At 33.6% G+C, this 14178-nt stretch overlaps 1 protein-coding gene across 7 annotated transcripts in view; it reads left to right on the forward strand.

Moving 5' to 3' along the window:
- The window catches only part of LOC121424971 (proteoglycan 4-like), a 106535-nt gene that overhangs the window by 44874 nt on the left and 47483 nt on the right, over window positions 1-14178 (forward strand). For 3 of the 7 annotated variants that reach the window (XM_041620872.1, XM_041620878.1, XM_041620873.1), the window contains exons 6-10: window positions 621-641; window positions 1030-1068; window positions 4323-4361; window positions 10620-10666; window positions 11095-11179. In XM_041620872.1, the coding sequence (XP_041476806.1) occupies window positions 621-641; window positions 1030-1068; window positions 4323-4361; window positions 10620-10666; window positions 11095-11179 (231 nt within the window). The remainder of the gene's footprint in view (window positions 1-620; window positions 642-1029; window positions 1069-4322; window positions 4362-10619; window positions 10667-11094; window positions 11180-14178) is intronic. The other 4 variants (XM_041620875.1, XM_041620874.1, XM_041620876.1 and 1 more) reach the window with 4 other exon arrangements.

A 14178-nucleotide genomic window follows, 5' to 3' on the forward strand; every position in this document is an offset into this window, starting at 1 on the left:
TATTGATTGCCCTAGTCAAGCCAACACTAGGACCAAACATTTGCTGAAACTCAAAAATTTTACCAATATTAAATTTGATAATATAAAAATCATTTGACACCGTAAATATAAAAGTGCCCATACAAAATATATAAAGATTACGTATGATATTCCTGACTTCATGTAAATCCAATCCCTTCAAGAAGGTAGTAAGGATGTGCATTACAAATATAGAATGGATGGCACCATAACTGTCTAGAAATAATTCTGACACCCACAGTGATATAGGTACACCCACAATTAAAAAAAAAGATGGATGTCATATCAGACTGAGTCCATGGTAGCCAATGATTTGCTACAGGACTCTATACAGGGTGTTAATAGATAGAAGATGGTACCATAATTTGTGTAAAAATATCTGTAGCTAGAGGTGTATTCGATATTTCTGTTCTTCCATTCTTTTATCTTATGCATTGTATCCTATTGTACTGCCTAGTGTCAGTGTGTATGTTCACCCTGTCCGTTTCCTCACACACACATATTCAAGAACATCTTACCTTTGATTTTAAAATAATTTTACCTCAATACTCCTCTTATAACCTGTTTCCTGTGTTTTCTTGTTTCTAATTTTGTTTTAAAAGATGGTTATCCTCAAGGAGAAGGTGAGACTATCTTTATTCTTCCTTCTTTTGTTTTTATGTATGTCATTCCTCATCTTCCATTCAAATGTTTTCCATCCTTCTATTAATTTTATTTAAAAATTCAATAAAATCCATCCACAAGCATAAAAAATCATGATTTTCCGAACAATCCAGCATGTAGACTAGAGGAGAAAATACAAAAGCAACAAAGCTAAGATCTATTTTAGAGTTATCTTTAATTTATTAACAATTTTAGTCATTAGAAAGTCTCATGACCATGGGTTCATAGTATCATGATAACTTCCCATAAAGCAGTGTACTTTATGTCCACTCACCCTATCACTCATAATTTCATTGAAGCTTTATGATCAATAGTATGATTTTTGTGACTTTTTCTCAATGTTTAAAGTCGGTGTTGAAGAAGAAACATATGAAGTATTCCATGAAGGTAAGATAAGTGCTTGGATTGGCCCTCGCTAGCCCCACCCTTGCATCAGTTCTTGTTCGTAGATAGACATAGTGGTAGAATGCCACCACAGTATATAGACATAGTGCTGCCACACTTCAGGGTGTATCAATAAAAAGGAAACCCAAATTTTATGTTTGTTTGTTACAAAAATATAAAATTTATTTGAGGTAAAAAATGCTAGTATTCCAAAGATACCTGAACAAGGTTTCTATAACCAAGCTGGAATATTTTTGTTTAGAAAAATAGTGCAATATATCAGGTGCTTCACTTCTACTGCATATTTAACATGCAATTTCTGACAGTGTGCATAGTATTGAATTTATCATGTTTGTCAGAATAATGTAAAAAAATGTTTGAAGCAAAAATATTTTTGTATCAAAACAGATTAAGAAGCAAGAAGAATTGTGACAAATTTTGACGTTTTTATTCCTTTAATTTTTCATTTTCCATCATGTCCAATTTCTGGAACATTCAGGTGAAAAAAGTAAAATTTACACAATATTTCATAAACAATGATGTGCAGCGATGCATGATTCTCAAAACATCAAAATTTCATTTGAAGGCTTATATTCTATCAGTAATATTACACATTTTTCTCACTGATTTGATATTTTTTCTGAGGAATAAATATGAAAATTGTGTTTCTTTTTTTTCTGATGCACAAATATTTATGTCTCTTTTTCTATCTACTGTCTTCCGCTCTCCTGAAATTCCCTGTTTATGGAGGTTTAAAACTACTTGCATTATAACAAAGCTTTAGCATAATTACACAATTTAGGTGCAACATGTGCATTATTGGTTTACTTCTAGATCCAGCGATTTAAACTTACATCCCATTTTCTGAATTTCTTCCATCTTTGCTACCAGAATTCTGAATTGTGAAATGTTATTAGATATTTTAAACTGAGATACCATTAATTCTGTGTTTTTATGATATCATTCTCTATTTCAATAATTGAAACAAAGGCATTCACAATGACTTCCAAAAAAAGGATATTGAATTTTCTTGTGCAGTTCTATATGACAATCATCCATATCACACACATTCAGTCATACATCATTTTAGAATAAAATGCATCATGTTAGGTATTATAAGCTGAGGAATATCTGGTAAATAATAACTAAAACCATGTTTTTAGGAAACTTTCCTTTTATAAAGTATTTTCTTCTGACATAGGACTACAATGTAATAAGCCGTTGCATATTTAGCATATTGTAGAGGGTTTTGCAACTTTTAGTATTTTCTTTTGTTGCTTTTGTGCATGCATTTATCTATATATATTTATAAATATACATATATATATATAAAGGTGGTGCAGGGTGTATTATGCTTAATGTCAATAATGCCTGAATTTATTTACACAATATACACTTTGATTGGTTGATATATAAATATGTAGAAAACATTTAATGATTGGTTGACAATTGAAGAATGAGTGTATAAGATAAAACATGGATGGTTAAGTTAATTTTTGAAAATACTGATTTAAGGTGATATATCAGTTATCTTACAGAGATGAGACAGATGATAGAAAAGACAAGACAAATTTCATAATTCTACCACAGTGCAGCTTGTGGCCCTCACTTATGTAATTTCATGAAAAAATGTAGCACCTAAAATGCATGTTAAAGTATCAGCATTTAAAAATTTGTAATGCATATAATATGATCTTTTTTCTTAAATGGAGACAATTTAAGACGTAAAAAAATCATACTTCTGTCATATTGGCAATTTATGTAACACTGAAATAAAACTGAATTTGTGTTGGTTGATTTCTATGATTTTGTATGATTTCAACAATTTATTTGCAGTTGATTTTTGTTTTGCCTGGCCTGCATAGCAGAGCGAGACTATTGGTGCCGCTTTTCTGACGGCGACAGTGGCGTCGTTAACATTGAAATCTAAACCAAGGTTAAGTTTTTGAAATGTCATCACAACTTTGAAAGTATATAGACCGAGTTCATGGAACTTGGACACAAGAGTAATCAAGTATTACTGAACATTTTGCCTGAGCTTCAGGTCACATGACCAAGGTCAAAGGTTATTTATGGTCAATGAACTTGGACCATGTTGGGAGAAGCAATATCGAAATCTTAACCAAGGTTAAGTTTTTGAAATGTCATAACTTCGAAAGTATATGGACGTAGTTCATAAAACTTAGACATAAGGGTAATAGTATATCACTGAAGATCCTGCCTGAGTTTCAGGTCACATGATAATGGTCAAAGATCACTTTAAAGGGTCAACAAACTTTGGCCATGTTGGGATTATTTGAGGAACTGTCATAAGAGTTTATTGATCTAGTTCATGAAACTTGTACATAAGAGCAACCATATATCCCTGAATATCATGTGCAAGTTTCAGGTCACATGGCAAAGGTCAAAACTTGGATATAAGAGCAGCAACGTACCCCTGATTACCCTGTATGCATTTCAGGAATATGGCCAAGATCAAAGGTCATTTAAAGGACAATAAACTCTGGTCGTGTTTGGAGTATGTGTTGAATTGGCATCATAACTTAAAAAGTTTATAGATCTAGCTCATGAAACATTGATATAAGGGTAATCAAGTATGAATGATTGTTTTGCACATGTCTTAGGTCACATGATCAAAGGCTATTTTGGGTTAATGGACATATTTTATTATATTAATGCTTTCTTCTGTGAATAATAATTCATTAGCTATTTTCAAGGCAGCACTGCAGCTGTATCGAATAGTATAATGCAGGCGAGGCTGCCAAAGGCGCTCCACTTGTTTTATCTCCCTGTATACAGTAGGTGGTCATTTTGTCATGTTTTTAGTTTTTACAGTTTTTATTCTCACCATAACTACAGAAATACACTTTCTAGTTTTTATTGAATCACTTACTGATGAAAGAGTAGTATGTCACCATTACACGTACATGTTGGGTTCTGCATTTTCTTGGATGCACAGTATATCTTGGCCTCATCATACAAATAGTTGCAATTGATCCGATCAATCTCAATTATGGAAAGCCATTTATATCATGATTATTCATTTACACGGTGTTTGTACAATCTCTTGTTAATTAAAAAACAATATGAAAACACTGATATAAATCATGCACAAGTTTACATCATACTTTGACTGGATGATGACCTTACTGGCTCTCCATAGTTTAGATTGATTTGATCAATCACAACTCTTTGTAAGAGAGGGCCCTGGTAATAAGATTTAATTATAAAAATTGTGTGACCTGCTCCTCTCCCAGATGAAAGTGCAGGAAACATAGAGGAAGATTTTGAATCAGGTGAGAAGTTATTCTTACGTAGTGTGAAAACTGCGCTTACAATTTTCAGCAGTTCGCATGAAACTACACACAGACTATTCTCATTTATACTTTACACCAAATAGATCTGTAACCTTTAAGGTGGTGGGTTTGGTCTGTTTATTTAACCTGTAATTATAAAGTGCATGTATGTGTAAAAAGCATTTTTTAGGATGCTCAATTATAATGAAAGGGTGTAACAGAAAGTAAAACACAAAGTTTTGCAGTTATAATGTCACCTTCCAAAGTGTGCCAAATTGAAAATATAATGTCAAATTTATTTTTATATTTAATGAATACTAGCACTGCCTACATTAAAAGCTCTGCTATACACATTGATGCTTAAATGGCAAATATTTTATTTTTTAATTGATGCCTTTTTACCAGTTATATTTGGATTCAGAGAAAATTACAGAATAACACCAACGCTATCAGATCACATGCAGATTTTAATAGATTTAATCTTAGAAATACTTATCGGTTATTAGATAAATTCTCAGTCTTTCACAACTACAAAAACTATTTTATAGAATTTGAGAACTGGATATTATCAGCTTACAATTTTTAGCATTTCCTGTGCCTCATTCCAACTAAGATTTATTTTTGGTGTTATTTAAAGAAAATTCTTTTTACTCTTACCTTGGTGAAATTACACTTATTATTTTTTTTCGTTTGTAAATTAAACATATTTATCCTTCAAGCTGCGTTTTTGTTGACATTTTTGATAAAGCAAATTGAATTCAGTAAAAAAAAATAGATATCCACTGCCAATGCTGGTCTGAAAATGCACAAAAGCACAATATGCTCATACACTTAACACTATTGGCTTGGATTTGAATGATTTTGAATTTTATTTCAACTTGAAATCGCTGCAATATTTTTTGATTGCATCTTTTCTCACAGCATAGAAATATAAAGCTGAACTCATTTTAAGAAATGTTCATGGTCATTGCAGTTTATGGATATTAACTGTAAAATTATGTTAAAGGTCAAGTTCACCCCAGAAAAAGGTTGATTTAAATGAATAGAGAAAAATCAAACATGAATAATGCTGAAAACTTCATCAAAATCGGATGTAAAATAAGAAAGTCATGACATTTTAAAGTTTGGCTTATTTAAATATGCTCAATTCAGTTTTGTTTTTTATTGTTTGAATTGTACAATATTTCAATTTATACGAATTTGACAATTGCTTGAAAGACAAAATGTTAAAATAATGAAATTCCACGTGTTCAGGGAGGAATGAAACTTTGTTTCACATGACAACGATGGGAAAATCAAAATATTTCATATGATAAAATACAAAAGAAATAGTGAGTGGGTGATGGCATCGGTCCCCTCATTTGCATACTGAACAGGATGTGCATATATCTGTTTTAAGAAATTAAGTGAAACTTTAAAATGTTATAACTTTCTTATTTTACATCCGATTTTGATGAAATTTTCAGTGTTATGCCTGTTTGATTTTTCTCTTTCTATTCAAATCAGTTTTTTGCTAGGGTGGACTCGTCCTTCAAATAACTAATATGTTTAGAAAATATGTTACTTTGCCTTACAGGATAATGTAAACTAATCTTAAATCTGTGGTGTTTTACAGAGAGTGAAATGTGACTTAAAGTTATGCTGACATGCATATTGAATGTAAAATGCAATCTTATTGGTTAATACACAGTAGTGTGCACCCTCTTAGCTTGATCGGACCAATGCAGTGATGCCTTTTATACGGCATGCAACTGGATATTGAAGTGCAACTCTACGTCATACTTAACTCGTTGTCCCCCCCTGGTATACTAACGTTGATACGACATTTGCTCCTGCGACAATTGCTCTGGGCTTTATTTCGTCTAAGATGTAGGGTTAGGGTTAAAATAGGGTTTTATGTTAGCTTTAGGGTAAGGTTTAGGGTAGAGTATAGTGTTAAAGCCAGGGTTGAAGTTGGTCATTTGATTAGTGCATAGAATTTAGAGCGGAGCATTTGTCACAGGAGCAAGTGTCATACCAGATGTTGGTTAAAGTGATAAATCCTCCATAATAGTTCAGCTGATATTATTTCAAATGTTTTTATAAGATTGTTTTTACTATTTGTATGTATTGAAGAAATATTTTAAATTTAGTTTTTTACTCGAACAAACACACCAGGCATAACTGATCATAAAAGACAAAGACAACAAATACTTTTTGGTTCTAGAGTTAAATATTTATATTTTAATCTCTATACACTGTGTGTATGACTGTTGAATGTAATCTTCAGGGTTTGAATTAATTTCCTCAGTTACCGTTTTCTATCTTAGCTTCACCTTAATTTTCTTCCAGTATGCTTCAAGCTAACAATTAATAAAAAATGTATATCTGCCTTTATCCTTGTCTTCAAGGAGCTGCTTGGTTGTGAAGATATGTCTTTGACGTCAAGTGACAAGATTATTAATGATAAGGAAGTAGAATCTTGGGAAATGTGTAATCACATAAAGATATGAACGTAGTGCATACTTTGACTCGAGGATGTTGACAGAGTTTCCAATGAATGTGTGTTTAGAGGGCTTATTAGCACTTTTCAATACGCCCGCCCTAGGAGGTGTATTATGGTATCAAGCTCGGTGTCCATCCGTCTGTTACTTTTTCTTTGTATACGTGATGAATTTGGTTTAACTAAACCTAAGCTCATATAATTTGGTTTGTATGATACCAGCATGGATCCCAGGAAGCTTAATGATTTTGAGGGCAAAAGGTCAAAGGTCAAGATCACAGTGACATGTTTTCATCTCACCCTTCTGAAGTCCTTGTTAACACGATAACGTTTTAACTTAACCAAGGCTCATATAATTTGGTGTGTATGATACTAGAATGGATCCCAGGAAGCCTATTGATCTCAAGGTCAAAAGGTCAAAGGTGAAGTCCCTACCTTCCACTTTTCTTGCTTGACCAATAACTCCATTTTTCTGCATTAGAGGCGGGTGTATTATGTGCTCGCCTTAACGACTCTTGGTGTTGGATGTCGTATCACAGAAGCAATCACTCCCTGAACAGCTGAGCCAATGCCTAAATTTTGTAAGACATTATGCAATATGTTGTCCAATATTAAAAGTGGCCCCATAGTTAAACTACGTGAGACTTAAAACAATCTATTGTGCAATAAGGTGGCCTCATGGTGTAGATGGTACCACTGTATGCACCTGCTGGGTGATGTGTTCATGATGGGAATAAGTCATTATATTGCATGCCTCCCTTGGTTATGTAATCTTGAGATGATGTTTCTATTAAGTGACTGCATGCTCCTAGTTCAGTAATATGATTGCCATGTTTTGGTAACAAGAGTCATCCCACCCCCCCCTCCCACCCTCAACCTATACCACTTTCCCCCATGCTGTCCTTGTGCAGACTTGGTCAGGGTCATAACATCCTAGAGCTTTTCCACTTTCCAGTTTAATTTGAAAGTTAGTCAGTTCTCTTACCAGCTGATGTACAGTGTAGGAGGACTTATTGGGCAATCTCTTTATTATTTAAGGTGTCAGTCAAACCGTTTGTTGAATGCCATATTGGTTTTCATACCAGTCTTGTGAAGGATTGAAATCTCAGTATCACCAATCTGTTGATAGACACCAAAGTAATGTGAAATAGTCCTCTATGAATGCATCCCTTTAATAAGCACTTTGATTGGAGGTGCCTTAATAAAGGCATTGGCTTTGCATAGAGTCCTATGCTACCACCAATGCCCTTCTTTTGAGATGTCTTAAAATGATGAGCCTATTCTCATATAAATGATGACATACATGTGAAATCAACACAATATCTTTTACTATGCCTCTTCGGCTTGCCTTGGCAGTCTATTTCAGGTATAAAGCTTCTTGTGTACTTCAGGGAAATGTTCATCATCAATTTTGGTAAATTATTATTTTTTATAGGAGAAATTCTTTAAGAATTCCCATGAAAGATTAAAATTGGAAGATAAATTGTGGAGAATTTAAAAAAAAAAGAATCTGCAAAAGTAGAAAGCTCCTTGAACTCTTGAATTCTTACAAGACCTGAAATGTGGGCACTAAACTTCCTCAAAGAAATTATCTATTTATTTATTTATTAAACAATATTTCAATAGGGTGCCCTTTTAGCAAAAGCTGGTATCAAAAGGGGCCCTAAAAGCATAAAAACAAAACATGTATATACAAGTGATAAAAACATACAAGGTACAACAAGGTAAAAACATATAAATCATACATATTACAACACAGAAAGGCATGCAAAATTTGAGTCATTAAGATATTTGTGGCACAGGAACCACTGACATTTTAACATTTGCTGGACATTACCTATGAGACTTTCAAATTTTTTTTTTAAAGTGAAGTGATACATAAGAGTAGCTGGAAGTGGCATGTTTGTAGACGAATTACCTTATTTTATTAACTCTTTTAGTAAGGTATGGTATATATGAAAACTTATCATGACTTTTTCATTTGGCACACATATAACAATATCATCTGGATTGAACTTTGAACCTTCAACTTTGCTTCTCACTCAGCTTCAGGTATATTTCATGTCCTGACAAACCAGTTGACCACTGTCTGACCATGATCTGACCATGCTCTCATTATTGATGGAGAAACCACAAGGGGGTCACCTGTGATAGGTTCATTGTCATTTGTTGGAGCTATGCAGAAAGTATTTGGAGTGACACCTATCTAATATTAGCCCAAGGCTACCTAATGATCTCCTGAGCATTACTCATACTTCCAAGCCTTACCGGGTCAGACCGATTACATCATTGTAATCCCATTGTTAAGACCTGACCCATTTTTGATAACACCTGAGGATCTATCTCCCGGGGGGGGGGGGCACTCAGTATATAATGCATGGTGGGTATGTGCCGCGGAGGGGACCCCCATTTTCACACTCAAATTTCCATTCCAAGGCATAGCAGTTTTGCCTTGTTGACTGAAAAAGAACAAAGAAAGCCGCTCCAAGGCATAGCATTTTCTTTTTATCGAGAAAAAGAAGACGGAAATCCGCTCCAAAGGTTCGCATATTTTTCGTTACGCCGCTCCTATCGCATTGAATGAGTCGAATTTTGGTGAAAAGCGGCCGCAGAGCTCCCCCGGTGGAGGCTGCGCTAGCTGCATCATGCACGCATGACCGTTCCATAGGGATGCATATACGCACTCACACGCTGGCGATCCGTTCAAGGACCCCCGTTTTCACAAACATCGTTCCGAAGCCCGTTCCGAGGACCCTCCTTTTTACAATAAGCCCGCTCCAAGGCCCCCGTTTTTTGTCTTGCCCGCGGCACACCCCCACCACATTTTTGGTCGAGTGCCCTCCCCCGGGATCCATCTTTCTCTGCCTATCATAGCATCAAGTGATGTGATGTACAGTAATATATGGACTTCTTTTCTTTTTGATAATTTCATAGAATTATCTTACCTTTCCAGAAATATTTATTAATTAATGTTATTGTTTTAAAAATGGGACCTTCTGCCTTCTTGCAAGGCACTAGATTGTAGAAGGGTAATAATAACATTAATATGTTATGCAGTTTCTTAACTGAAGTGGCTACCCTGGGTAAACAAAACATTGTTGCTATTATTATTATCATTATAATTATTACTAGTATTATTATCATTGTAACCAGCACTGTCTTGCTAATCAGTGCCAATTCTTTCTTGTCTAAGTTATTTGTATTTGCCACTGTGTTATGTGCAGCTGAATGCAGTACATGTATATGCTGGGATTCAATATTATCATAATACTAATATTGAAGATTATTGTTACTGTTAACAAAGTCTGCACCATGTTAAGCTGGGGCTCAATTCTGCTCACTGTATACCCTTTTCTAATTCTTTATAGACAAAACGATGTACCAGGAAATTATTGTGAAATTTCATGATAGGCCTACTGTACTTTAAATCACCACAGGTCATCAAATATAATTAATTCTTAACAAAACTATCAACTGATTAAAAGCTCTGTGATGTCACATTTACTGACTGCATGCTTGGGTCACAATGTGCATAGATTTCCTTTTTCCATTATGCTTTGCTTTTGAAATATGTAATGGTATTCAAGATTCAATGTTGTCATAATATTGTGCATGGTTTCTCTATTGATGGAAGTCTGCAACATAATGATTAAATTAAATATGATCAAGGTATTAAAATAGATTCAGGAACTTGGCTCTGTTCGTTCTTAAGCAAGGTGATTCTTATTGTTACTGATAATCAATATTTGTTTCATTTTTCATGATTTCTGTCATAGATACCGAAGAGGATATAGATACTTTCACAGATGATGAAGAAATAGATGTAAGTTTTTTTTCAATTTGTCATGTCACTGGTATATGATTAGGCAAGAAGAATACTTTTGCCATTCTCCATCGTAGGTAATTAGTTACTCTCAATGATCAGTGGTATGATTGTTAAGATTTCTAATGTTGACCCTGAATCCTGATACTGATTTGAATCAGAATATTAATGTTCTTAGGGGTCATTGCAAGATATATTTATGAATTTATCAATTTTTACCAAAGTTAAGATTAACTTGTTGCAAGAATATATCAATTTGCAAATTTTGAATGAAGTGTATGGCTTGCAAATGATATTAAGGTTTATATACAGATCAATTGCAAGTTTCTTGCACCATCCCATTAATCAATAAATTTATTTCTCTTCGTACTATTGCAGATTTCGATAGAGTAAGCCTATATCTCATTTATTTCATATTGGTTTTTCAGAGTGATGATGAGTACTTGGAACCCACTGAAGAAAATTGCCAAAGAGGCCCCCCACAGATTCCATCAAGACCTCACCAACTCAATGGTGAGTACACCTGTAGAAAGGAAGGTTATCTGTTAGACCTGTTGATCATACCCCAGAGGACCTTTTCACCTGTCAGATTTTTCATCTTGTGCTTCTCAGCCAATCAAAACCAAACAAAATTGTAAGATCTGACATTTGCCAGATTTTAAAAAATGTCAACGAAACGCTAGAACCTTGATAGTGTTTGTAGTTTGTGCTTTGTTTCAGGTGTGTTTCTGTATATTTGATAGATTCCTTAGATATGAGGAGGCTTAAAATTAATATATTATGTTGCGTAGTCCGATTAGCCAGTATTTTATATCCGATTTTGATGACATTTTTATTTTTATGCTTGTTGGATTTTTCCATTTTCATTCAAATCAAGATTTTGTTGGGTGGACATCTTTTAACTTTGATTATAGTGTAATTGAATGTCAGTCCCTTGTTTAATATTTCTGAAATTTTCTCTAATTTATTCTGCAATTATATGCTCATGTTAGATTTATAGGGAAAATATATCAGATTTTTTTTTACCCTCATCACACTATCATGACAAAGTGTCTATCGACTATGAGCTGGATTTTTAGTGGTGCTTTCAATCAAAACTTTCTTTAGCCTTGATAAAAAGATGTTCAAGTAATTATTTTTAATGTTCTTTTTTTTGCCAGTTGTAATGATAAATGATAAAAATTGATGCTGTACTATTCTTGGTAGAGACTGGTCTGATATGTGAATTAGCATAGCATGAACATACTAACTTACATTCTATTATTTTTACACTAAAGATTGCTGAAAAATGCATGAGGAAAAGTGAATATAATATGCAGAATTGTGCACATTAAAATTTAATTGAACGCAAAGGATATCTCTAGTTGTGATTCAATTATGCCCCTTTTTCCTGGTTTGCATATATACATTGCATTCACTCCATACTTTCTGGATCAAACTACACAGTGGGTGGGCTTGAACTATATTGAATCAGCTTTGTTAAAAGTTGTTTAAATGCTTTTCTGTATGTTTGCTTTGATATGTGATTAATATTTTTTGTGCTTCTAGCTTCATAACATAGATTGAACCCCTAAATATTTATCCTTTAGTACACATCCCACTGCTGCCACCAATTATAATTTGAGGTCTCCTCTTGGGGCGAGGTTACATGCTTATTAATGTTGCCATTTTGTGTAACATCTATTTTACATGTGTGTGTGTGTTTCAGACACTTGTGACCTTGCCAAATGTATTGGGTGTAAATTCTATTGTTCTCCAATTTGTACTTTGCACATAGATAGAATATAAAGACAGACATCAGGATAATGGGAAATTATTTAAAGAGATCAAGGTGTCTTGAATAGAAACAGATTAACGAATTGTTCATTTATGACAGAACAATCTTCAGAGTTGAGATCAGTGATATCTTTTACATAATTTCATTTTTTAATTACTTTATGGGTGTATACATTATCAAATTGGATCTGGTTTAAATTCTGTGTTCCCATTCCAGTTTAATAAAAGGGGCATATTTTTCAGAGTTTGGTTTTATCCTTTTCCCTGTATTAGTCTGGCTATCCTTGAGATATAAACATTGGGTATTTTTAGCAGGTTAAATATACAGAGAAAGCATGTAGAAATATGTGAAAAAGCTATTGTATTTGACAAACAAACGATGCAAAATATTTCCTGCTCCAAAAATTGTCAAATTTTTCCATCTTATTGGCCTCACTTGCATATAAAGGTTTAACGTATTATTTTACAGAAGAAAAAGAAAAGAATGAAGTTTAGATAACATTTTAAAGACCAGACCCATAACTTTTTTCCTTTTATCTGTTTCCATTATTTGTGTATTTCATATCACACTCACATGATCAAACCACCTTAAACTTTGTTTTTAGTCCTTGTGATATAAGGTGTTTTGGAACACTGAAAAGATTCATCAGAATCAGTTTAGTTATACTTTGGTCTCATTTGTTCTACGGCGGCCGTACCGTGAGTCGAAAACAGTCGTTTTAACATTTGTTTGTACAAAAAAACTGCTGTTTTCGACTCGCCGTAGCAAATGCCTAGACCATGGTATAACAGTATTTAAGGGTCCACCTTTCCCCCTTTTTTCTTATTTATTTTGTTTTTCATTTTGACCTACTGTGTGTGTGAGAGAATGAGATGTATATTTCTTAGGGCGGGGATAATGCTACATGTACTTTGTTCGGATCAGGAAGGGGGGGGGGGGGGTTATCTTCCAATATAGTTCACACTCTGTAACCCAATATAATTTCATCACATAGAGTATCATTGTCATATATGGGTCAATTTTTTGTTTCTCATTAAATTATCAATATTTCAATCTGTGTCATTCCTTCCTCTTTCTTTTGTATGCCTTTTCCCTTTCACCTTTTCTCTTATTTCTCCCCTCCTTAACTTCAGTATCTTCTCCCCGCCTTTCCTTCTTCACCTATTTTTTCTCCTCCATCTACGTGCATATTCTTTATTACCTTTCTCTGAATTCATATATTTGTTTTCAAACTGATCTCGTATTATACATCTAAATTGTGTTTAAAATGTATTACTTTCATGAAATTACGAATGTATGATTATGTGATATGTTTTTCTTAACTAATATTTTTATTTACTTTGTTTGGATTATTATGATTGTGTAATGCCTCTTTTGTAAACTTACCTTTGTAAACTCATCGCAATGCGACTTTGTCGCAATGATGTTTTTTTTCAATAAACCAGTTATCTATCTATCTACCTTAATTGCTTATTATCTTGACATTTATTCTTTGGAGTAGAGTCAAATACTGTAACAAGATAAACAACCTAAACATATACCCTACTGATGCCATACTTAAGAATTATAAATATCTATTCCTTGCATTTAGCCTTAGGGTATACATACGGCATCATTGTACTCTTTAAAATCAGTAGTCATGGTAGAGAAAAACAACTTTTGTTTGGGGAAAATAGTAGGAGATTTTCCCTCTCTTTGAATGAGGAAGTAAATGGTCATTAAACCTTTTTTGTTC

Source organism: Lytechinus variegatus, chromosome 12, assembly GCF_018143015.1.
Source record: "Lytechinus variegatus isolate NC3 chromosome 12, Lvar_3.0, whole genome shotgun sequence".
Lineage (NCBI taxonomy): Eukaryota > Metazoa > Echinodermata > Echinoidea > Temnopleuroida > Toxopneustidae > Lytechinus > Lytechinus variegatus.